General features: G+C 43.1%; 1 protein-coding gene across 1 annotated transcript; it reads right to left on the bottom strand.

Moving 5' to 3' along the window:
* Window positions 1–26,254, bottom strand: LEMD1 (LEM domain containing 1; the record flags this gene model as incomplete). Its single annotated transcript, XM_081113298.1, has 6 exons — window positions 1–199; window positions 448–464; window positions 13,656–13,739; window positions 23,396–23,526; window positions 25,007–25,126; window positions 26,173–26,254. The coding sequence occupies 6 exons, from the start codon at window positions 26,252–26,254 to the stop codon at window positions 1–3; spliced, it is 633 nt and encodes a 210-aa protein (XP_080969424.1).
* Between the last annotated feature and the right edge of the window lie 208 nt (window positions 26,255–26,462).

Raw genomic sequence — 26,462 nt, 5'->3', positions numbered from 1 at the left:
TTAACCAAAGAGCGGCTTCTTTTCCACGGTTATGTAGACAAATACCACAATGATGAAGATGCCAAACACAGCAAGCGTCAAGCCCGCTGGAAACCGTTCTAGGTTCCTGCTCCCAGCACTCCCGTTCGCTGTGCAGTAGGCCTTCTCTTTGGCGCTATTCCATTCTCTGAATCTGAGGTATGGTGCTCCTGAGGCCCACCTGTGAAAACATTAGTGGCTCTTAGGGTTGAGTACAGGACGAACCAGCACCCCCAAACGTGTGTGGCCTGGAGGCTCAAAGGAGCAACCCTGTGGGGCTTGAGGGAGCAGGCCTCTATCATGAAAAACCTAGGCTAATGTTAACAAGCGGATGTTAACAGGGTATCATGGGGATGTGAGGTCTCAAATGCCGCACAAGCATTTCTTTATGTCCGTCAGTGCCGGCGTGAGGCTGGCCCAGGGACTTACAGATCCCCTGGTCCCTGCTGCGGAGCCGCAAAAGCCGAATGGGGGACACCAGTCCACAGTCCTTTCCTCCCAGTCTAAACCCAGCCTTTCAGGTGCAGATGGGAAGTGCTTATTTTGCATTTCAAAGAGCAAGAGCGTGCTTTCTGAAACCTCTCAGAGAGTCTTATGTTTTCACTGGTTTAATCTGGAAATTGGCTGAAGTTTATTCTGGAAAGTCAGGGAACTTTCCAGAAAGCTTTACTTTCTGACTAATAAAATGGCCAATCTTGAGCTTTTATTTCAACTACCTGCTCTCTCTCTCTCTCTCTCTCTCTCTCTCTCTCTCTCTCTTTTTCTTTCCCCATTTTCTAAGACACAAAGAAAAAATGTCTACCAATCCAGAACCTCAGGTTCTGGTCTCAGTGCATTGTGACTTTGTGCACCCCCCTCAACCCCTTTGGCCTCTAAACCTAAGTGGTGAGCTAGAGACTATGTAAGGCCCCCTGAGCTTTGAAATGAGATATTATGAATCTTTCTTCTCTCGAAACAGATTCTTTTTCAGACTCAAACCCTTCCCAAAAGTCTGAATAACATTTTTTTTTCAGAAGTTACATACGTCAGTAGTATCTCCTCAGGTGCTAAGAAAAGTATTACCTTATTTTCTCAGCGTGCTTATGATGCGGACAGTAGATATGTGGGGCTTTTGGTGTAGAAGTGAAAGCCTTGGGTCTCTAATGAACAGAAAGAAAATATCAAGAAGAACTTACTTATCAGAAAGATAATACAAATTATCAAGAAGAGCCCTCACAGTTTCCAATGTCTTGTACAAAGGGCCTTATTTTCTGTTCTAGAAAATAATCGTATCGGAGCATCATCCGGTCCATCAAAAGGTTGTGGGTTTGATCCCAGATCAGGGCACATACCAGGTTTCAGATTCCATCCCTGCTCGGGGTACTTATAGGAGGCAACCAATCAATGTTTCTCTCTCACATTGTTGTTTTTTGCTCTCTCTAAAAGCAATAAAACATATCCTCAGGCAAGGATTTTAAAAAGTTAATATCTTTTTAAAAAATTGTATAATCTAGGGCAGTGATGGCAAACCTTTTGAGCTCGGCGTGTCAGCATTTTGAAAAACCCTAACTTAACTCTGGTGCCATGTCACATATAGAAATTTGTTGATATTTGCAATCATAGTAAAACAAAGACTTATATTTTTGATATTTATTTTATATATTTAAATGCCATTTAACCAAAAAAAATCAACCAAAAAAATGAGTTCGCGTGTCACCTCTGACACGCGTGTCATAGGTTCGCCATCACTGATCTAGGGACTGATAAAGTTTTTGGTACATCAGGTAGTTTAGTACTTCATAATATAAAATATTTTGAAAGGAGAGGGGGAGACAGAGAAACACCGACAAGAGAGAAAGGTTGATAGGCTGCCTCCTGCACACGCCCCCTCCGGGAATGGAGCCCAACACCTTGGTTATGTGCCCTGACTGGGAACTGAAGTGGCAACCTTTTGGTGCACGGAATGACACCCAACCAACTGAGCCATGCAAGTGAGGGCTCATGAAGTAATATTTTACATCAGTGACTCACACATGAACAATAGACACACCAGTGTCAAGGGTCACTTGACACAAGAAACATTCTGTTCTTAAATATCATCTTTCTATTTTGCACTTTTATTTGTACTTTTATTGCTTGGAGCTTTTTTAAAAATACGTTTTTATTTATTTTAGAGAGAGAAGAAGGGAGAGGGATAGAGAGATAGAAACATTCTGAGAAACATTAATCAGCTGCCTCCTGCACAGCCCCCCACTGGGGATCGAGCCCACAACCCCAGCATGTGCCCTGACCAGGAATCGAACTGGTGACCTCCTGGTGCATGGGTCAACGCTCAACCAGAATCACACCGACCAGGTGCTCGGAGCCTTTTTAATGAGCATGCAGCATTTTTATACAAAGAATAAAACTATTTTTTTAAAGTTGGCTATGAACAAGGACTAGAAAATAGTTTAGGAAAATGAAATGTTCTGTATGAGGGATAGAAGTAAGGACAATCATGTTTTCTTTTCCTTTTCCAAAAATTTCTTTCATGTTGTCATTTTTTCAATAAAGTAAAAATGCATAGTTCTTTATGCTTTTGTTTCCTCTCTGTGAAATAAAATTGTAAAGATTAAGTGACTTCATCTATGCAAAATGATTAAAACATTTCCTGATATATAGTAAGCACTTAATGAAAGCACTTAGTGCTAATGATAATTATTGTTAATTTCATGTTCCATTTTTCCTCAACTTTGTCTGGATGGTCGTTCTGCTGTTCGATTTAATCAGCATATTAGCTCTTTATTATGTAGAATATTCAGGCCTTATCATCCTCAAGTGTCTGCAATATCCAAGAATGTGAAGCTGTGGTGTCAGATGATGTTGCTAACCACCATTTACCAGGTGCCAGGCCCTGTTAACCCACTAACTCACCGAGGCCTCCTGGACCACCCTCCCCTCATCTGGTAGGCACCGTCATTGCTCCATATGGGAGATGATGAGTCTTGAGGCACAGAAGGCTTAAGTAACTAGCTTAGGGTTACACAGTATTGTCCTTCAATTCCTAAAAATAATTTCCCTCCTGCAAGAAGTCTTCTTTATTATTCTCATTCACTCAGATCAGTTGTCTAGTCTATATTTCCTCAGCCCTAATACACATGTTGTCTTTAATCAAGGCATGATATCTACCATGTCGGGGCATTGGTAAGTTGGTGTTTATCCCCCTTCCCGGGAACCCAGCCCCCCTGAACATGAGAGGGGCCTCTGACACCTCCCATGCTGCCAGAGGCCTCACACAACAGTAGGCCATGGACAAGGGAGTTGGGGACTGGAGCATTCCCCAGTATTCTCACGAAATCACTACTCATCAAAAATTGTATCTGAAAACTGTGGTATATATACACAATGGAATACTATGCTGCGGTAAAAAAAAAGGAACTCTTGCCTTTTGCAAACGCATGGATGGAACTGGAGAGCATTATGCTAAGTGAAATAAGCCAGTCAGAGAAAGATAAATACCACATGATCTCACTCATTTGTGGATTATAGAGAACAACATAGACTGATGAAAAAGGACAGACCCAAAGACTGAGAAACAGCGATCAGGCTATCAATCCCCAGAAGGAAAGTAGGGGAGGGCGGGGGTAAGGGGAAGAGATCAACAGAAGGACTTGTATACATGTATATAAGCCAAACCAATGGACATGGACAACGGGGGGATGGGAGCATGAGTTTGTGTGTGGCGGGGAGGTTGGGGGTTAAAGGGGGGGATGAGGACACATTTGTAATACCTTAACTAATAAAAAAAAAATTGTATCTGGTTTTTGAAAAAGGACCTACTCTGACTAAAATGATTAATATTTACCCATAAACAAATACAAGTTTGCTTGCATCATGCAAGATGTGTATTTTACAGTGTGGACCCAAACCTGGCCTGAAATGTCATAGGCTGGCACCTTCAATTATGGGCAATGAAAGAAGGGGCACTGAGTGCTGAGTCCCCACCCCTCCTTCCTCTTATTCTCCCAGGACTTCTTACTGTTGGAGCTTAGGGAGCCAGGAGGCAGTGATGCTCCCGGGAGGTGGGGATGAAATTGTCTTCAAGCTGAAATGTGTTACGTTTTTCAATCACTCTCCCTCACTAATGCAATTGTTGAAGAAAGGCCTGTACGTAGAACCAGACATTTTTACAAATGACTTGGCAAACTGGCAGTTATGACCTTCTTACAAGTGGGGAAAAAAACCTCAATTTAGAGCTCTTTAATATTGAGTAAACCCCAAATTCCTTTATTGACTAAAACTGATTAAGTTAATAAAGATCTTGCAATAATTTCACTCTATTGTTTTTACCTCAACCTTGATTTAATAAAGCTCTAATTTAAAACACTGTGTTCTTTTAACCTAAATAATGATTTTGAATTAATTAAAAGCCTTTTAAAATAATCTGCACTACATTAACAAAAGAAAGGTTAAAAACTTTGTGATCATCTGCATTCCTGCTTTAAAATATCTTCTTGCAAACCAGGAATGGAATGGGAACTTTCTTAACTAGATACAAGGTATCTCCCAACACCTACACCAAAAATTATACTCAAAGGTAAAATATTAAGCCTGGCTGGCGTGGCTCAGTGGTTGAGCATTGGTCTATAAACCAGAAGGATTTGATTCCTGGTCAGGGCACCTGCCTGGGTTGCAGGCTTGATCCCCAGTGTGGGGGCATGCAGGAGGCAGCCGATCAATGAGTCTCTCTCATCACTGATGTTTCTATCTCTCTCTCTCTCCTTCTCCCTTCCTCTCTAAAATCAATTAAAAATATTTTTAAAAAGAGGTAAAATGTTAAAAGCATTTTCTTTAAATCAGAACTAAGGAAAGTATTCCTACTATTATCACTCACATAATATTATAATAAAAAGGTCGTAGAGGCACAGGTAAACAAAAAGAAATTAAAAGTATACAAATTAAACTAAAAAGAATCTGCAGGAAAATTATTATAATTGCTAAGAGTTCATTGTTATAAGACAAAAGGTACTGACAAAAGTCAACTGCAATTCCACATACCAGCAACAAACCATTTAAAGCATATTTTTTCAAAGATACTGTTCCCAACAAAAGAATTCTTATTTCCAACAAAATTTGGCAACAAAAATTAAAAGCCTACCTAGTAATAAAGCTGACAAAAGATGAGCATGACCTTTATTGAGAAAACAATAAAAATCTTACTGAAGGACATTAAAGAAAATTTCAATAAATGGAAAGATGTAACATGTTCATGAGCAGGAAGACTCAACAGAGTAAAGATTCAGCTTTTTCCAGGTTAATTTATAAAGTTAGCAAAATTTCTATCTAAATCACATTCTGAATTTTTCATGGAACTTGATAAGTTTATTCAAAAATTTATTTGCAAGAACTAAGGGACAAGTAAAATCCACTGACCAATTTAAACCAACAAGGTGAGAGGGGTTGCTCTGGTAATGAAGACATTCTTCTAGGAGCGCAAGCTGGACACATTGATCAGAATAGAGACCCCGTTGTACTATTAATCACGGTTTTTATTTTCTGTATTTTATGAGGCTTTGGCATCCTGGGGCCTCGCTGACCCTGGAGAGACTGCCTCTCCGAAGCTGGCCCACTCCTAGGGATAGTAAAGACTCCCTGTGAGCGTGCCTTCCATGTACAAGCCAACCAACCCCTCCAATCTCCTTTATCTAACGTTCTCTTACCAAGCCAATACTTTCCCTGTCCTACATCAGCCCAGGGCCAGCTATTGGCCAACTAGGGTCCACCCCTAAAGCCCAGAACTGCTGAAATTAGTCCAACTAGCCAATTCTAAAATGCTTACCTTGCCTCACCCACCCCTCCCTGCAAAGGCCACAACAAAGCCTTGTGCCCATGCCTTCCTCTCCCTCCTGCCTCCTGACTGGCCCTGCTCCTTCCCCAGGTGGCCCATTGGCATGATGCAATCAACCCTCCGGGGTATTGTAGGTAATACACTTCTTTGGAAGGCAGTTATCTCCCTGCCTGTCCCCTTACTATACCTGATTAAAACAAATCCTCGGTGCATTTTAAAACTCCTGTGGAAATTTGATGAATGACAAGAGCTAACATGGCCAACCAGATGAGAAAGGACAGACTATTCAAAATGGTATTGGGAACAAGATGAGATAGATACCGGTATACTTCTCCAAAATTCTTCTGCTCAATATAGCCAAAATCCCTGTGTGAGCACAGGCAGCTAGGAGCTAACAAAAGAGACGGGAGCTACACTGGCTGGGCCTGATTGAGTCTGAAAGTTACACTTAATCAGGCTTAAGTCTGGAAGCTACAGCTTCAGACACCCCAGGGGATAGCTGATACCCCAGAGAATAGCGAATAGCTGTGTCCCCCCCCAACCCCCCCACACACACACCCCAGCAAGGGGATTAACACCTCTCCATCCCCCTGTGTAGGGAGGAAGGACCTGCTTTCCAATCTCCCCCAGGTACAAGGGGTCCACTCGCTGGCACTATGTGGGGGAGGAATACACAGTCAAGGGGAATTCCTTTGCTAGGCACCTGTCAGTAGAAACCAAGATGGTACAGAGGGAGATCCTTCTACTTTGAGGCATTCGCAGTAGGAGCCAAGACGGTGACCACAGAGGGGAGGTGTCTAGCCTGGGAAAAGGATTGGATTGGACGCGCGCATGAAACCCCAGAAGATCTAGGAAAGGGATTGGATCTGGGGAAGACCCAACACAAGCCTGCAAAGAGCCAGGAAAGAGATTGGTTCGTTTGAAAGAAAGCTTACCCCTTCCTAAGCCTGAGGGAATACAATCAAAGCCTACTAAAGGCCTCTCTCGGTAGCACATGTTCACTATTGGTTCACCTGTTGGGCACATTCTCTCTCCGTGGCAGCTGCGCACCCAAGCACAGGCTCCACGTGCTGGCCTGGGTGCAGCAGGGCAGCGGCTGCAGGAGCGCAGCTGGGAACTGAGGCTGCACTGGACTAAGGTTTGGCATGGACAAAGTGAACGGTGGCAGCCTTGAGTGCCCCGCCGGTACTGAGCAGTGGCACACGATCTCTGGACTCTGGCTCTTCTGGGCTTGGTGAAGACAAGGCTGGGCTTCTCCCACAGCCGGACGAAGCTAAGCCACCTGGTGGTGGGTGAGACACTGGCACCTGGGGACAGTCCCTTGCATTTGCTCCAGCTCTAGTAAGTCTTACCACTGTGCCTCATCCTCCCATGTGGGGGTCCCTGAAATGCTTTTCTTGAGAACTCCGTGGAAGAACCCCATTTCCATCGGCAACACCTGGACACTATAAGTAAAGCAAACAGAAGAAGATTCTGAAAGGGGGAGAAAAGCAGATGGGCTAGGGGCCTCAGGACCCGAGGAATGACTTAAGTGAATGCCCTGGGTTTTCTTTTTACCTCACATATCTCAGACTGTTTGCTGGCAACCTGGAAACACCAAAGAGTGCAAACAAAAAGCCTCTGGAAAGCCAAAGAGCAGGAAAGGAGAAAGGGGCAGCCTCACAAGACCAAAAATTTTACCAAACAGCCCACTAGCCAAGGTGCTTGGGAAGCCTGGACTTCCACCTCGTTCCTACTGGGCTAGTATCGTGGACCACTGCCCTCCCTCTCCACTCCCCCGCATCCCCAGCAGCCCAGCAATAATGAACCAACAAATATACAACAGGGTGTCAATGGAGGCCCAGTGGGGGATGTGGACTTCTACCACTTGCCCTGCAGTGAAGAGCTGGGGTCCCTCTTCCCCCACCAGCGTATAAAGTCTGAGGAGGAAGCTAAAACAGAATATTCCAATACAACCCAAAGTCTCTCATAATTTGAGGAGAAAAGATGATAACCCATGCCAGCACCGAGAAGGCATGATGTTGAATTAGCTGACCAAGATTTTAGAGCAGCCATCATAAAATGTTTCAAAGACCACCTAAACATGTATGAAACAATTGAAAAAAATTATCTCTCTGCAGATCAGTAGGATATATAAAGAAGAACCCAGTGTAAATTTTAGAATTTAAAAGAATGCAAATGAAGTAAAACACTGGCAAGACGGCTTGACAGAGAATGGAGAAGACAGAGGGAAGAATCAATGAACTCTGTTTCTTCATGAAACATCCCATTATATGCAAATTCTCTGAAAGTTATACTCAATATGTTGTTTCTAAAATGTATGTCACCCTTTATATAATAGTTTCATTATTTCACCTTTCCTTTATAGTTTTGTTGTTTTCCTTTACAATTCTTTAGTAAAAGGCAGAGTCTTCAGTTGCCTGTTAGGAGCCTCTAACCTACTATTCTGATTAAGTTACTTCTAAATATTAAAAGTCAACATCTGGCTTCTAAATGAAAGCCTTTTGGTGTTTTCAATTACTGGCTGATGGGTTAAGATTGCGCTGTTACCCATAACCACGTGACCTAATTTAGAATCGATCTTGGCATCTAGTCTTGCAGTTCTAACCAAATTTACAATCCACCTTTCAGCTGCATCTGGAGTCACGCTCTGTTTATCTGCCAACATGTTAATGCTGATACATGGTGGATGCAACTAGAAGTCTCAAATATGAAAAGATGGGAATTTTCAGCGAAACCCTCAAGACAAGCCACCAGGAAGTCATTTATGAGCACAGGTTCACATTCCCTCCGCTTTTTCTGAGCCCCATCAAAGTAAAAGTGAATATCTAAGCATTCAACAAACGGTAATTGGGTCTTTGCATGTGTAAGAATCCCATTGAATTACTTTGCCTAGATCTTTCAGCACTCAGGGGCGTTTTCCAACATATTTGTTTGTTATGACTGCTGTAGTCAAGTAGCGAAGAATATGTGGACACATCATCTGAACTACATTAAGATACTGTGGCTGGTAAAGGAAGATCAATAATGTTATCACACCCTTTGGGGTGATTGAAGAAGTCAGAGACCAGTGAATGCACCATGGTCGCTGCTGAAGAGACTGGAGTGGAGAACTCACAGAATTATTATCTATGGTCTCTTAACCATGTAAGCTCTTCCAAAAAAATAACACAAAACAAAAGATCTAATGTTTGTGTTATCAGAGTCCCTGGAGTAGAGAAGAGTAAGGTGGGGATGAAAAAGGTATTTGAAGAAATAAGAGCTGAAAATGTCCCAAATTTGGCAAAAGATACAAATCTACAGATGTCAAAAAGCTGAGTGAATTCCAAACGATAAACCCAAAGAAATTCACGTCAAGAAATATCATAAGCAAACTTCTGTGCATCAAATGACATTATGAAGAAAGAGAAAAGGCAATCTCTTTCACAGAATGGGAAAAATATTTGCAAATCATATATTTGATAACAGACTAGTATTCAGAATATGGTATATAAACATTCTTACAACTTAACAATCTAAAGACAAACAACCCAATTAAAATATGAACAAGTGATTTGAATAAACATTTCTCCAAAGAATATGTACAAATGTTCAATAAGCAAATGAAAAGAGTCTCAACATCATTAGTCATCAGGGAAATCAAGACCACAGTGAGCTAATATTTCATACGTATGAGGACGGCCATTTTTAAAAAGTTTGGGTGGAGTCCGAGCTGCTGTGGCTCAATGGGTTGAGCATCGTGACCCAGAGGTTGCCAGTTCAATATCCAGTCAGGGCACGTGCTCGGCTCAGGTTGTGGGCTGGGTCCCCCAGTAGACGGCATTCTCTCTCTCTCCCTTTCTCGCTCTCTAAAAATCAATAAAAAAAAATTTTTTTAATGTTGGGTTGGCGAGGATTTGGAGAAATTGGAACCTGCATACATTGGTGGTGGGAATGTAAGATGATCACCCACTGTGTAAAACAGTTTTGCCATTACTAAAAAGTTAAACACAGAATTACCACATGGCTCAAAAATTCCACTTGGAGGTATACTGGTATATCCAAAAGGATTGAAAACAAATACTTATATATGAATGAACCTTCACAGTACCAACATTTGCAGTAGCCAAGAGGTAGAAACAATCCAAATGTCCATAACATTATTATTCAGTCATAAAAAGAGATGATGTGTGGATACAGACACACAGTACAACATGGATAAACTTGAAAACCTTATGGTAAATTTAAAAGGTCACAAAACATCACATATTGGATGATTCCATTTATACGAAACATACAGAAGAAAAAAAATCCATTGAAACAGAAAGCAGATTAGTAGTTGTCAGGAGAGGGTTGTGGGGTAACTGTGCCATGGGTACTGAGTTTTATTTTGGGGTGAATGAACATGTTTTGAATCTAGAGCGAGGCAGCATTATGAATATACTGTACTATATGCCATTGAATTTTGCACTTTAAAATAGTAAATTTTATGTTATGTGAATTTAACCTTAACAAAAATTTCTGCCCAGACGGTGTGGCACAGTTGGTTGAGCATCATCTCATGTATCAAAAAAGGTCATTGGTTCAATTCCGTCAGAGCACATGCCCGGGTTTCAGGCTCAATCCCCAGTAGGGGGCGTGCAGGAGGCAGCCCATCGACATTTCTATCTCTCCCTCTCCCTTCCTCTCTCTGAAAGCAATCAAAACTTAAATAAAAACATATATATAGTATATACTGTATATATATGAAAATTTGTGATTCTCATCATTGTGATGTGAATATCCTTATGTTTTTAGACTAAAGACATATATAATGACGTTTTGGGGGAGAAAGTAAAAGATTATGATGTCATAAATTAGTTCAAGAAAAAATAATAAATAGATAAAATTATAAAACAAATGTGGTAAAATGTTAACAATTGGTAAATCTGGGTGAAGGCCATATAGGAATTCTTTGTTGAAAACTTGCTTTAAGTTTGAAAGTTGTTTTAAATTACATTTTTAAAAGGCAAGTAGAGCCCCAGACTGGTGGCTCAGTTGTTTGGAGCATCACCCCATTCACCAAAAGGTTGCAGGTTTGATTCCTGGTCAGGGCCAGTTTGGGAGGCAACCAACTGATGTTTCTCACATCAATGTTTCTCTCTCTCTCTTCTCTGTCTCTCTTTCTCTCTCTTATTTTTCACTCTCTCACTCTCAAAATCAATGAAAGCATACCCTCAGGTGAGGACTTCTTTAAAAAGGCTAGTAGAAAAATGTGAAAAGACAAGCCCATTGTGGGAGATGTTAATAATGGGGGAGGCTATGCATGTGGTGGGGGGCAGAGGTTATATGAGAATCTCTGTATCTTACTCTCAGTTATGATGCGAACTGCTAAAAAAAAACAAACAAAAAATGTTAAGACAACCCCAAACTACTAAGAGATCTGTGTTACACTTATGACTGACAAAGGGTTAGTATCCAAAATATATAAGAGCTCCTATAGCCCTAACCAGTTTGGCTCAGTGGATAGAGCGTCAGCCTGTGGACTGAAAAGTCCCAGGTTCGATTCCGGTCAAGGGCATGTACCTTGGTTGCAGGCACATCCCCAGTGGGAGGCGTGCAGGAGGCGGCTAATCGATGTTTCTCTCTCATGGATGTTTCTAACTCTCTATCCCTCTCCCTTCCTCTCTGTAAAAAATCAATAAAAAAAATTTTTTTAAAGAGCTCCTATAAATTAAGGAGAAAAAAGATAAACAACCAAATAGAAAAATTGGCAAAAAATACGAACAGACATTTTACAGACAACAAAACATAAATAACCAACAAACATGTGAGAAGATGCTCCACCTTATTAGCATAAGAGTAATACAAATTACAATCATAATAAAATACCACCTTACATCCACTACATTGACAAAAATGAAATCTGGCAAGACTAAAATTTGAAGAAGATTTAGAATAATGGAGCTTTTAATATGTTGCTGGTAGGAATATAAAGTGGTGTGGCCCCTGTAGAGCGGTTTAGCATGATCTCTTCAGCTGAAGATCAGGTATATATCCTTCAAGTCAGCAGTTCCCCTTCTGGGTTATATTCTTTCAATCAGAAAAAAATTCTTGCACATGTATACAATGAATTATGTACCACAATTGTTTGTATCAGCATTGTTTGTATTAGGCAAACTTGGCAACCAATTCAAATGTCCCGTAAATAAGGAATGGATAAATATATTTTTACAATAATCATATAGCAGTGACAATTAATGAGTGAGAGCTACAAGTATTGGGTGACGCTCATAACATAATGGTGAATGGTAAAGGGAAGTTACCAAAGAATACTTACACTATGATATCATTTAAATAAAATCCAAAATCATGAGAAACTAAAGTTTGTGGATACTGTAAAGAAAAGGAAAAGAATAATAAGTAGAAAATTCAGGGTAGTGGTTACCTTGGGGAAAATGAAGGAAGGGGAATATGATCATTGGGGTCTTCAACAAAATTAGCAATGATTTATAGTAATTTTTAATCTCTAGGGTGAGAATCAAACTGCTTATTACATAATTTTTATACCTTTTTAGATGCATATGTTATAATAAAATATCAAAAAAGGTTTTTTGGCCCGGCTGGTGTGGCTCAGTGGTTGACCGTCGACCTATGAACCAGTAGGTCACAGTTCAGTTCCATCCCTGATCAAGGCACATGCCTGGTTTGCGGGCTTGGCCCCCAGTAGGGGGTGTGTAGAAGGCAGCTGATCAATGATTCTCTCTCATCATGGATGTTTCTTGCCCTCCCTCTCTCTAAAATCAATAAAAACATATTTCTTTTAAAAAAGATTTTCAGCCCTAACTGGTTTAGCTCAGTGGATAGAGCATCGGCCTGCGGACTGAAGGGTCCCAGGTTCGATTTCGGTCAAGGGCATGTACCTTGGTTGCAGGCACATCTCCAGTAGGGGGTGTGCAGGAGGCAGCTGATTGATGTTTCTCTCTCATGGATGTTTCTAACTCTCTATCCCTCTCCCTTACTCTCTGTGAAAAATCAATAAAATATATTTTAAAAATCAAATAAAATAAAAAAGGTTTTCAGGTTTGAATTTTCTTCTGTCTACTTGGGCAAATTCCAGGTACTCATGTACATATTAGTCAGTCCATTTTAGCTGTGCTGATTTCTGTACCATGGCTTTAATGGGAGGACAGAAGGGCCAGTGGAAAATGCCTCAGATGCACTCTCATAGCAAAGCCACCCCAGAAAGAAAGCCTTCGCTGCCATAGGGGACGAGAAGCCCTGCGTCCTGGGAGACCATGAAAAGAGACACTGGGGGGAGCTGTTTCACCACTCAGGTGCCTGGTGGTGGCTCCTCTTCTTTGGGCAGCTGGATATAATGGGAAAGGCTATGACATGGAAATTAGAAGACTGGAATGCCATTTCCAATTTTTCTGCTAACACCGTGTGGTCTTAGGCAAGTCATACCCCCTCTCTGCTTCTTTCTGCATCTGTACGATGAACCACATAGTCTCTTCCAACAAGCCTTTCAGAGAGGAAATTCCACGATCGATCATCATAATAAATCATGCCTGGACTCATGCATCCCGATGAATAGTGCCTGGTACTAAGGAAGCCCTAATAAATCCCAAGAGATCAAAACAACTCAGGGATGCTCAGGTGGAGGTAAACAGGAAACTCCTTTCCTTAAAATGGATACATATAGCTATACCCATCATGCAAATGATAAACTATCTATAGTGAGTTTGGTTAAATATTCTTAAATGAAAACGAAAGCAAAGCTGGGTTTGTTTTTTTTTTAAACAAATGCATATTTTTCCTATAGAAAGAGAACACCACTGCTCATAATTCAGCTTTATGAAAATAAGTTTACCTTTCTTATCATCTTAGAACCATTGTAATCAGAGTTTGGTTTCACTAACTCTTCCTGAGGCTCTTGCATTTCAAAGACTGGGTTCTATTACACAGAAAGAATCAGCATGTGATCAATAAGATAAAGACATGGATTATTAGCGTATGTAAGCAGACATACTAGGAGGTCAATAGTTTTACAGGAAGAGCGTAGCGTTCCTTGTAAATATGCTATTTAGCTCCCATTAGTACGTGTCAAAGGTAAGAACGAAGGGTTTATTAAGTAGTCACAAAATATGTAATTTACTCTTCACTTTGACCCAACTGGAATATACAACAACTATTGGGAATAAGGATGCTTTTCAATTAATTAAGAAACTATTACAGAGAAGTTTAACATCAGGTCGCCTAAAACCTTTACATGCAACTCAAACCACACACTTAATGGTAGTCCTTTAATATATATTCCCTTGGTACACTGTATCTTCCGATGGTAGCAATTGGGGTAGGCCCTGCACATGCACATTATAGGCCTACAAAGTATCTTACCAACAACAATAGTGATTGAGACACAAGAGTAAAAATCCTACTGAAGTTTTGGCACAAAGACATTGAAACAGACTTCAGAATTGGAAGCAAAAAAGAAACATGAAGCCGAAACCGGTTTGGCTCAGTGGATAGAGCCTCGGCCTGCGGACTGAAGGGTCCCAGGTTCGATTCCGGTCAAGGGCATGTACCTGGGTTGCGGGCACATCCCCAGTGGGAGATGTGCAGGAGGCAGCTGATGGATGTTTCTCTCTCATCGATGTTTCTAACTCTCTATCTCCCTCCCTTCCTCTCTGTAAAAAATCAATAAAATATATTAAAAAAAAAGAAAAAAGAAAAGAAACATGAAGCTTTCCTTCCCTTCCGTGTCCTTCCCTGGGATGTCATGTGTCCTGCACAAGAAGTGGGGCAGAGGCGACATGAATGAGGGGTCAGAATACCTGGAGGCCAAAGAAATGAAGGAGGAGGGGCTGTGTATATTGGGGTTCCTGGTGGCTGAAGAATGGCAGCGGAGGGAAGGGGACAGCGTGCAGGCTTCAGTGTGCCCTGCGTCCAAGGAAGAGAGATGGTGATGGGAGGGTTATGCAGAGACGGAGGTGGCTATTATGACTGGGAGGTTGGTTACACTGAGGAAATTAGAAAGTGGAGCAAAATGCAAATCTATGGAGGGAACTTGGAGCCAGGTTTCTCACTATCACAGAAGTGACTTACAAACAGAAAGGGGAAAGACCAATTAGAAAGAACACTGAAATACTGGATTTTAACTGAAGATCAATATGCACTTATGATTTTTAAATTTGTATAGAGAGAGGTATAAAAATAGTTACGATGCATAAGTGCATGTGTACATATACACACACCTTTATTTTCTAGCTCTACCCACCAAGAGGACCTAGAAGCAATGACTCCCAGTAGCAATGAGCTCACTGAAGGCCTAGATCTTTTTTTTTTAATATATTTTTTATTGATTTTAGAGAGAGAGGACAGGAGAGGGAGAGAGAGAGAAAGAGAGAGAGAGAGAGAAACAATAATATGAGAGAGAAACATTGATCAGTTGCCTCCTGAATGCACCCTGGCTAACTAGGGACTGAACATGCAATCTGGGCATGTGCCTTGACTGGGAATCGAACTGGCAACCTTTCAGTGCATGTGACAATGCTCAACCAACTGAGCCACACCGACCAGAGCTAGATCCTGGTTTTTAAATGCCATCCTACAGCAAAAGTAAACACAATCCTGCAGTAGACACCATCCAAGGCTCCTGGGGCAGAAAAAGCACCAGCTGGGTCTGAAACATCATTTTGTGCCAGAAATTCAGGACATGCTCAAGGAATGAGGAGGACATATCAAAAGTACACAGTACCCATATTGAAAAGGCTCCCACCGGCCGAATCTGGGACAATTTGAGCCTTAGAATATATAAAGATATCAAGATACAGTCCGTTTGATTAAAAAGAATCAATGAGTCCATACTAATATGACTGAATGAAAGAACAAATGAAACAAAGAACAAAAAAACAAATAAATGAGTGAATAAAATGGGGGCGAAGGGAAGGTCTTCCTTACGTTGACTACCATCTAATAAATGCGGAGGGAAAAATAGGAATAGAAAGTCTCAATGGGCCATCATCACAATGGAAGCTGATTCAGCAGTCGTCTAGGGGAGCTAGGGCTAATGGATGAGGTTTGAATAGGAGCACTATGTTAGTGTCATTTCAGAATATTTCCCCGCAGAATACTGTTTGATTACAAATGGAAGAAAAATGATGGTTCTATAGAGAAACCTGACAGACCCCAACTTCTCCAGGTGAGGAAGGTTAATGTTGCCAGCGGTGGAACAGGGTGGCATTGCTGCCTGGTGTGGTGCTCTGGGAAGAGCACAGCATCATTCTGAGGATTTCCTGCCCAGAGGACATGGCCTCTATGAACAGTCAAAAGGAAAATCAGACAGAAAAGTCGCCCTACAGGATGAAAGGCGTGTACTCTTTAAAATGGTCAAGGGTGCCCTAGCTGGTTTGGCTCAGTGAATAGAGCGTCAGCCTGCCAACTGAAGGGTCCTGGGTTCGATTGGGTCAAGGGCACATTCCCCGGGTTGTGGGCTTGATCCTCAGTAGGGGGCGTGCAGGAGGCAGCTGATCAATGATTCCCTCTCATCATTGATATTTCTATCTCTCTTTCTCTCGTCTCCCTTCCTCTCTGAAATAAATTTTAAAAAATTTTTTTAATGGTCAAGGGCATGAATGCCAGGGAAAGATGGAAGATGGAGGCACTGTTGTTTGAAATTGAAGGAGACTGAAGAGCCCTGACGACCAAAGACAACATGTGCTCCTAGACTAGTCATGGACAAGAAAGCAAAGACATTATGGGATAGTCGGTGATATTTGAATGGGATCTGAATATTGGATGCTAGGACTGAATCAATGTGAATTTCCTTATTTGGAGTGTTATTCCGTGTACATGTAGGAAGGTGTCCTTGGGAGGTAGGCAGAATGCATGCCAGAGAACTGAGGGCTTCATGTCTACAGCTTGCTCTCAAATCATTCAGAAAGACACAGTACACACACACACACACACACACACACACACACACACACACACACAGCAAATGTGGTAAAAGGTAACAATTAATCTGGGTAAAAAGAATATGGAGTTCTTTGTACTATTACTTGCAACTTTTTCTAAGTGTGAAGTTGTTTTTTAAAATGTTTAAAGAGGCAACAGAAAGAAGAACTTAAGTATCAGACTAAGAAAGGAGTCCTCTATACCAGGAGGGCACATATGACTTTTTTAAAAGCTTGGTCTGCTTCACTAACTGCACAGCACTTCCTGAGAATAATTTTTAATTGCATCTGTATATTTAATTATGTAAGTATATCTGCAGGCACTCTGATAAACCACAGTCTGTAGAGTTCAATACTACAAATTTAGCTTCCATTATATTATTTTCCGCTTAAAGACAATACTAAAAATTTAGCTTCCATTATATTATTTTTTGCTTTGTATTGCAGATGACTAAATACCATCCTTTTTGTATAATAGGAATATTAATGGTAGTAATAGTTCTTATTTGTACTTTGACAGCTCTTACTATGTGCCATCACTACTCTATTTTACATACTTTAACTTAATCCTCACAACACGTTATGAAGTAGAGACTATTGTTACCTTTGTCTATAGATGAGGAGCTAAGCGATAGAAAGGTCAAGTGTCTTGTCCAAGTTAGTGGCAGAGCTGGAATTTGAACCTAAGCAGCCTGTCTCTAGAGCCCCATTTTTTAAAAATTATATTTTTATTGATTTCAGAGAGGAAGCACGAGAGAGAAACATCAATGATGAGAGAGAATCACTGATTGGCTGCCTCCTACACACCCCACAATGGGGATTGAACCCGCAACCCAGGCCTATGCTCTGACCAGGAATCAAACCCTGACCTCCTAATTCATAGATTGGTGCTCAACCACTGAGCCACGCCGGCCAGGCTAGAGTCCATATCTTTGATACACATATTCTGTGTTTCAAGAGCTCGTTTTTAAGTTTCTTCAGGACAGGAACAAGAAGGTCTCGCACAATGCCCTTTATTTCATAAATAGCTGTTAACTCACAGGCCGGAAGCTCTTGCCACCCTTCCCTGGATGGTCATCAATTCACTGTGACCTAAGCATTGTCTCTCAAGAGAATACATTAAGGCATGTCCCAAAGACAAAAGAGATGGTACAGAACAGGAAACCAGAAAAAGGAAGATCATCAACATCAACATAGGACAAAAGTTCCTTTCAGTTCATCCAACAGGGACTAAGTAACCTCTCTCTCTCTCTCTCTCTCTCTCTCTCTCTCTCTCTCTCTCTCTCTCACACACACACACACACACACACACACACAGGCCTGGCTTTGAATTAAATGGAGAGGGTTCAAAAACATAGGCTTACCATCAACATTTACAACCTAGAGCAAAAGCTCTTGGACAGGGGGTGGGAATAGGGGCTGATGGAAAAAGCAGATTCCTAGGGCCAGACCCACAGAACACATTTTGAGAAAATCCTAGGAGAATATGTATGATAGGTGGCCAGATGAGGAGAGTATCCCAGGCTGGGAGAACAGAATGAACATTGATTCTAGCAGGAAAGAGCATGTCTTGTCTGGGGATGAGTAAGGAAACACCCAGAAGGGCCCGGGGTGCTCAGGGGCACCCCTCCAGGGCCAGCCGCCCTCTGCATGCAGCAGCCCCCTGCAGACGGGTATGCATGTGCAAACACTTCAGCTCTTGGGACCACGCCCAGCCCAAACCCGGTGACTAGATGCCCTGGTTTGCCAGGACAGTTCTGCTTTATTCCTGTTATCCCAGCACCCCTTCTGGTTAGTGTCCCCGTTCACTTTCAAAAGCATCCTGTTTGTAGTGATAAATGGCATGGCCACCCGAGCAAACCCCACTTTGTGCAGCCTGACATAGTAGATCCTTCTGCCTCCCTGCCATTCCTGAATCCATCTCTCCTCTTTGGAGGTCTTAGGAACCTGACTGACACACATTGGCTTCACTCCCTACTCCATCAATGGAAGCTTAAGCTGTGTCTCGAATCTATCTGATGAGAAGATACCCAATTAAAAATACAATGACTTAGCTTTCTAAGTGGCCTTAATCACCAAATCAAATAGGCTGCATATGTAATTTAATAAAATATACAGGTATACCTAGCTAGTGTCACTCGGTTGGGCATCGTCCTGTACACCAAAAGGCTGTCGGTTGGATTCCCAGTCAAGCACATGCCCCAGTTGCGGGCTTGATGCCCAGTAGGGGGCGGGCAGGAGGCTGCCATTCAATGTTTCTCTCTCACATCGATGTTTCTCTCCCTTTCCCTCTCCCTTTCTCTCTCTTGAAAAATCAATAAAAAATCTTTTAAAAACAAATAAAACACACGTACAGTGTTAAAAAAAAAGTACCCAGAAATTGGCATAATCCAAATCTCAAGGTGATTTGTATTTCACTAGAAACCTACTGAAATGAGAGGAAAATATGTGTTCATTGATGTTTCAAGGAAATGTATAATACACCTTTCCGGGTACTTAGAGAACTGTTAGGTACGGAACAATGCTCTTAAGTAATTAAAGTCTATGGTGCCAGACAAGTGTCTCAATAAACACACGTTCTACTACCTTTTAACATGGAAATTTAAGTGCTTATTTACATTTACTTTCGGATTTAAAATTGAACAGATGTCTCACGGCTCTTCTGAGAATCAAAATGGCTTATATAATCCTTCAGATCAAAACACTTTATGCCATCACAAACTTTCCATTTAATTCTATTGCCAATTCAAAATATTGATGTGGTTTTATTTCAGGTTTACGTAAAGCAACGCCTGGAGGGCATTGGCCCCCACCTGCTGCATTTTCAATACTCAGGTTGCTTTTTCTCCTGTAAATGTCTTGGCAGGAACTAGACAAAAGGGTTTTCTGCAGAAACAAGGTCCGTGTGAAAGATTTAAGAAATATCTTTTAGAAAGTTTGCTATCAGAATACTTCATCAAACGTGAATTAGGTTCAGATGGAAAGCTAAAGTAACAGCTTACTACAGGAATGTTTACCTGGGGTTTCTTTCATTCATTTAAACTCAACAAGTATTTTAAACACTACCAGCTGTGGGCAAACTACGGCCCGCGGGCCGGATCCGGCCCGTTTGAAATGAATAAACTAAAAAAAAAAAAAGACCGTACCCTTTTATGTAATGATGTTTACTTTGAATTTATATTAGTTCACACAAACACTCCATCCATGCTTTTGTTCCGGCCCTCCAGTCCAGTTTAAGAACCCATTGTGGCCCTCGAGTCAAAAAGTTTGCCCACCCTGGCACTAGACCATATTTTCAAGCTAACCTATGTGCCACTAGAGCTGTTTGGTAGACTTGATAAAGTGGTCTTTTGGCTCCTGGCATGTGCAAAGCCCTGTGACAGCTACTGAATGGGATATCATGCAATTTTCAGGGGACTGGACTTTGAGACATTGCTAAAGTGATCACAGGATTTTAACAGGAAGAGAGATGGGGTGGGTGAAAGCATAAAAGGAATTCTAGGCATAAACAATGGTTGAGGCAAAGGTGCGTGGGGAGAGGTGTGAGAGGTGGAGAAACAGGTAAGTGTGCATTGGTTGGATGGTGAGGGAGATAAGTGTTCAGGAGATCCTGGTGTCTCTTCCTGCTGGACAGTAAGTTTGCATCTTGTTTTGAAAGTTTCCAGGCAAATGAAAGACATGATGCAGTCGCTGCTTGTGGATCTGAACTGGCATTGGTAAAGGTTGAAGGCAGAGGCCAATTAGGAGGGTATTGCTAGTGTGCAGATTAAAAAACAAACAAACCCCAAAATAGTATGGGTGCAAGCTGGGAAAGCAGCAGGGGGAAGAGAAAAGAGGGGTTGATTTTTGAAAATTGTAATTCAAATCCATAGGACGTGGCAACTATTTGTACATGAGGAGCTAGGGGGAGTGGGCCTTCCAAGGTAGCGATGTGATTTCAAGCCTGGAGGGTGGGAAGGTGGTGGAACCATCAAGATAAACGGAGGCCGCAAATGCAGGTGGTGCTGGAGTGAGGTGCTGGGGTAACCACAGGAGAAGTATAAACAATCTATAACCCCAGGAAATGTCCTTAACTACAAGTGAGCGTTTGTGTGGCTCGGTTGGTTGGAGCGTTCTCCTGTGCACCAAAGGGTCACGGGTTCGATTCCTGGTCAGGGCACATGCCCAGGTTGTGGGCTCAATCCCCAGTTGGGGCACGTACCAGAGGCAACCCATCAATGTTTCTTTCTCTCTCTCTTCCCACACCCCCCTTCTCCCTTCCTCTCTCTCTAAAACCAATAAAAACATGGTCTGGGTGAGGGTGAAAATAAGTAAGTAAATAAATAACTATCTGCTGAGTGAGTGCAGGAAGGAGGGAAGGGGTTTTCCAGGAGGAGAGAGGGCCTGCGGGGAGGGGTATATGTGGAGTCACGACACAGAGGTGCTCAGTGAATGAGACGACCCCGGGGAGCGACGCGGAGCAGGAAGAGAAGGGGCTGAAGACAGAGACCCCAGGAGCACCATCCAGTCAGGGCCCAGAAGCCAGAGTGAGGATGGCCACAGGCAGGGGGCAGAGGCCAGAACCTAGAGAGAGCAGAGCTGCCAACATGGAAGGAGGCAGGTGTCTCTAAATAAAGAGGGGCCAAGCACAAGTCACTAGCGTGGCTATCTTGGAGTTTAGGGATTGGGTGAAAGCATTATGTGCCTTGTTCTATGCTAAGAGCTTCACCTGCCTTTCCCTCACACTCACCCTTGGGGGTAACTAAACGGTGAGAGGAGGTTCAGGTCCATTCAGCGACCTCCCCAGCGCCACACAGCTGGCTGGTGGAAGGGCACCCCGAAACCTGTTCGTCTCACACACTTGGCCAAGAGCTCCAATAGGGCAGCGAGGGTAGGAGCCAGATCTCAGCGTCTGGGCAAGAGAAGGGGACAGAAACACACATGTGTTCTGTGCTCCCTGTGGGTCTGGGACTGTGGTGGATGCTCTATGAATGTAGACACAGGTGGTGAACGCAGAGAGGGCGCAGCAGCCAGGGAGGAAAACGGGGAGGAGGGGGCTGCTATTCAGAGGGGCTGTTACTCTGGGTCTCGTGCTAGAACCTGGTAATCGTTTCACAAAACAGAAACCTGCATTCAAATGAGCTTCTTGAAACTAGATTTCCCTGCCGCTACGGAATGTAGTGACTTGCTATTTCCTTACACGTGAAACATGCTATTGCTTATATTTACTACGCGTACAAGTATCCATGCATTCGAATGGTACATACTTTTTGGGGTCCCTTCTTTTTTTCTGATGAGAGTATGATATTTCCTTTCAAAACGATAATGCCCCTCAGCTCTGGATCATGGGAAACACAAGGAAAATAGGCCATGAGGACATAGGAGCTAGCCACGAAAATCAGCACCACGCAGCAGAGTGGTGAATTCTGTTCATCACGGGGCAGAAGATACCTGGGAGGGGAAGAGGATTCGCTCTGTCCTTCTGAGGGAGCGAGCATTTGTGCAGTGGCCCTTGTGGAACTCACCTAGACCTTCCCCTGGGGGCCTGGGGGCTCCTGTCAGGGAAGCTGTGGTGTTGGGGGGCCTCCGAGAGCAATGCATGCTGAGCCCAAGCAGGGTGCTCTACTGGGCAGTTACTTGCTGTCCAGTCATTGCCCCTTGGAGCCAGCGGTCAGCCTGGCGTATCTCTGAATGTCCACATAGGGCAGGAGAATGTCTTCTTCTATATCCAGAGAAGGGAAGGCCAGACCTGTGCTCAGCTTCCAGGGCAGGGGAACCCCAGGGCAGAAAGGTGGTTGTAGATCAGCCCTCGCCTCGGGCCGTGAGGAAGCTGTTTGATAAGCTTGGAGCAATCACTGCTCTTGAATATCAGCGAGCTTTTCATGGAGGGGATTTTAAATGAGCTCCCAAGTCAGAATAATTGGGAAGGTTGAAAGAGGGGCAGATCAGAAAGCTGTGCCCACCCGGTGCCAAAACAATGAATGAAAATGGGAAGAATGGAATCCACCCATTGTCTGGATGCCCTAAAACTGCGGCCCCTCCCTCCTACCCCAGGACTAGGTACTTCTGTGAAGTGCTCAAGGCTGAATCTCCACGGGACCCCCTTAGTTCCATGTCAACCCCTCCATTCTAATGGCACCAGGTCTTTGAGGCTCTCCAATGAGCAAGTTCAAATGTCTGATCCAGGCCGGTTTCTAAGAAGCAGGTTTTTGACTTATACCCACCACTGGCCAGTGGCATCCTGCGCTGCATGACAAAGCTAGGACTGAGGCAGAACTCCCACCTCTGGCTTGATTGCCCATGGAGGGCTGGCATCAGGTGGACACAGTGTAAAGCAATGCAAAGTTTAAACCGAAGGACTCTAGCATAACTGGAAGAACCCAGGCATGTGCCCTGACCAGGAATAGAGTCTGGTTCATCTTCCTTAATGTATGTGAAATCATTTAATCCAAAGAAAATAACTATCAGATTTATTGACTGTGGCAAAGCAGAGGCTGAGACCTCAAAGGAGACCTGGAAATTATCTGTAAGAACTTCTGGTTTGCCACTCAACTGAGTCACTGGGAGCCTAAACTAGATGCCCCCTTTGTGGGGGCTGTGTGGAGGCCTGCGTGCTGGGACCCAGGGCAGCTTGGACTGAGATACGGCAGCGTTGCCCTGCCGCCCTCAGCGTCACAAGCAGTGAGTGCACACGCTCTCCTCCCTGGAATCTTCGAGCCTGGCACTGCTTGTCCTCTGAGGGCTGGTCTCGGCCCTTCAGCTCCTTCCCAGGCAGGAAACAGAGGCAGCCCCAGGGCGGGGACAGGACTGTGAACACATCCCACATCCAGAAAGGGTCTGGGGCAGCCACGTGCCCTGAGGCACCCCCAGGCCAACTGTCCTGCTGCCCTCTCTACACCAGGCCAGCCATTCCAGACTCCTGGGGACCGCTCAGCACCCGTGCTACCTTTAATATTTCAGGGCATGTGTAGAGGGCCTCGGGCACTTATACTGTTTGTTGAACTATGAATTTGAACTATATGAAATTGCCATTTTGGGGGGTGCCAATCAAACATGGTAAAAAAATGTAATGTGTTTATTCTCACAATAGACATTGTGAGAAAAGTAGAGGGTATGTGGTGGTAACAGCACACTTAAGAGAGCCAGACCTGGGTTCAAGTCTCACTTCTATTTCACTTTCATTCAACAAACATCTCCTGCATTCCTGCTCTGGGCGTGGGCCTGCCCTGGCAGCTGGACATGTCGTGCTGACGAAGACAGATGGGCCTTGCTCCTCATGGCACCTGTAGTGGTGGCTTATCTTCTGGGGCCACTTCCTAGCTCTGTGATGTGAGGCCCATGACTTGGCCTCTCTGAACTTCAGCTAAGTTTTGTGAAGATTAAATGAGATGATGCAAGTTAGGCCGGAAATGCATTGGTGGCCTTTAAAAAATGGTACTTCTATTATTTTACTGTGGCTCATAGAGAACTCCTAGTAAATATTTACTGAATGGAAGAGCTTTGGGATGTACTGTGGGAATCTTTAAGTCTACCCCCTAAGAGCCTAAACTAGATGCCCCCACAGGTGAAAGGTGCACCTGGGCAGGGGCCCCTGTAGGGGAAGCACTTGCATCCCAGAGACCACCACTCCCCACCCACCTGAGACCTGGGAGAGACCAGCTATGGTCAGCTCCCATGAAGTCAGGAGGGCAGTAGGCATAGGGAGGGAGAGTCTGGTTCATCTTTCTTAATGTGTGTGAAATCATTTAATCCAAAGAAAATAACTATCAGATTTATTGACTGAGGCAAAGCAGAGGCTGAGACCTCAAAGGAGACCTGGAAATGACCTGTAGGAACTTCTGGTTTGCCACTCAACTGAGTCACTGGCGTGAATATATACTAGTACATGGAGTTAAGCATTTCCTTTGCAGCCCAGGGGCCTATGTCCAGGCTTTGTGTGCAAACAGGCCATGTGGCTATTTCATTCATGCCATTAAAAGTTGCGTAAGTCATGCTGGACAAGGTGTTAATAAGTGTAAAGTTGCCCTAGCTGGTTTGGCCTTGGCTCAGTGGATAGAGTGTTGGCCTGCGGACCAAATGGTCCCAGGTTCGATTCCAGCCAAGGGCACATGCCCAGGTTGTGGGCTTGATCCTCAGTGGGGAGTGTGCAGGAGGCAGCCAATGATTCTCTCTCATGATTGATGTTTCTATCTTTCTCTCCCTCTCCCTTCCTCTCTGAAATCAACAAGAATATATTAAAAATATTAAGTGCAAAGTTGCTATCGAGCAGTATAGCCTCTAAAGGTACCTTTCCTGTCTTCATAGTCTTGAGTTCTGTGCTGCTTTCCCGGTCCATTCATCATAAGTGCACAGGGAGATGAGACCAACAATTGCATTAACTTGTTTTCATACAGTTTTCTGGTGGAAGCTGAGGAAGAATGTGGAGAATAGATTAAGTTGTTCTGCTTGTATTTGGGATCTTACTGGGCTAAAGGTATTTCATAACTCAGATCCTTATTCTTTTTATTTAATATGTTTTTATTGATTTCAGAGAGGAAGGAAGAGAGAGAGAGAAATAGAAACATCAATGATGAGAATCATTGATCAGCTGCCTCCTGCACGCCCCACACTGGGGATTGAGCCTGCAACCCAGGCATGGGCCCTGACCGGGAATAGAACCATGACTTCCTGGTTCCTATGTTGAGGCTCAACCCCTGAGCCATGCCAGCCAGGCTCAGCTTCTTACTCTTTTTTAAAAAATATATTTTATTGATTTTTTACAGAGAGGAAGGGAGAGGGATAGAGAGTTAGAAACACCGATGAGAGAGAAACATTGATCAGCTGCCTCCTGCACGCCCCCTACTGGGGATGTGCCCACAGCCAAGGTACATGCCCTTGACCAGAATCGAACCTGGGACCCGTGAATCTGCAGGCTGATGCTCTATCCACTGAGCCAAACTGGTTAGGGCAGCTTCTTACTCTTATACTTACATTATTAACTGTGTTTTTTACAATGAGGTGGACCCCACAGCTACTCAACTCACTCTGTCCCTTCCACAAACACTTCAGGTGAGGCCTCTATGAGTTAGCCATAGAGTCAGGCATTGGTTACATCTGAGAAGACTGACAAAGTTATAATTCTATCTATGGGGACTATGGACAATACATACATGCGTAGTTAGCACAGTGCACATACGAGGAATGAAAAAGAACCCAGGGTGATATAATCAAGAACAGCTGGGGGAAAGAGATTATTTTTCTGTCTGACACCACACTTACTAATCTGTATGAAGTATCTGAGTGTATTTATCACCTCTTCCCTTCTTTAGGGTTTTTCTGTTTTGTTTTTAATTTTCTTATTTCTAGTTTAATGATTTTTATTGTATATGTTTCTTCCACTATAAATAAATTTAAATCTGGGAGGTAGTCTATGAGCCATAGATGACTAGTCTCTAATATTTGCTGCATACATACATAGAATTGGGCCAGGTGAAAATCCAAGCTTATTAAGTTCATTCTGTAATTCATAGTCACTCAGACATTTCACGTCCACCATGGTGATGGAAGTTTGGTCTCTTTTCTGATAGCGAGATCTCTGAAAGAGTAAAACATTAAGTTCATTAAGACAGTCTTCCAAGGAAGATCTAAAATGTCACTAGTCCGCTCAAGTGTGTCCAAACTGAGCTCCCCAATCTTGGAGGTGCAAAGGCAATAAAGAAAAAAATATCACCATTTTCTGCTGTTTCTGCCACAAATCTATTCCA

The sequence above is a fragment of the Myotis nattereri genome (assembly GCF_964212035.1).
Source record: "Myotis nattereri genome assembly, chromosome: 18".
In the NCBI taxonomy this organism is placed as follows: domain Eukaryota; kingdom Metazoa; phylum Chordata; class Mammalia; order Chiroptera; family Vespertilionidae; genus Myotis; species Myotis nattereri.
The sequence above is the reverse complement of the archived record's forward strand: the minus strand, read 5'-3'. Positions and strand labels throughout refer to the sequence as shown.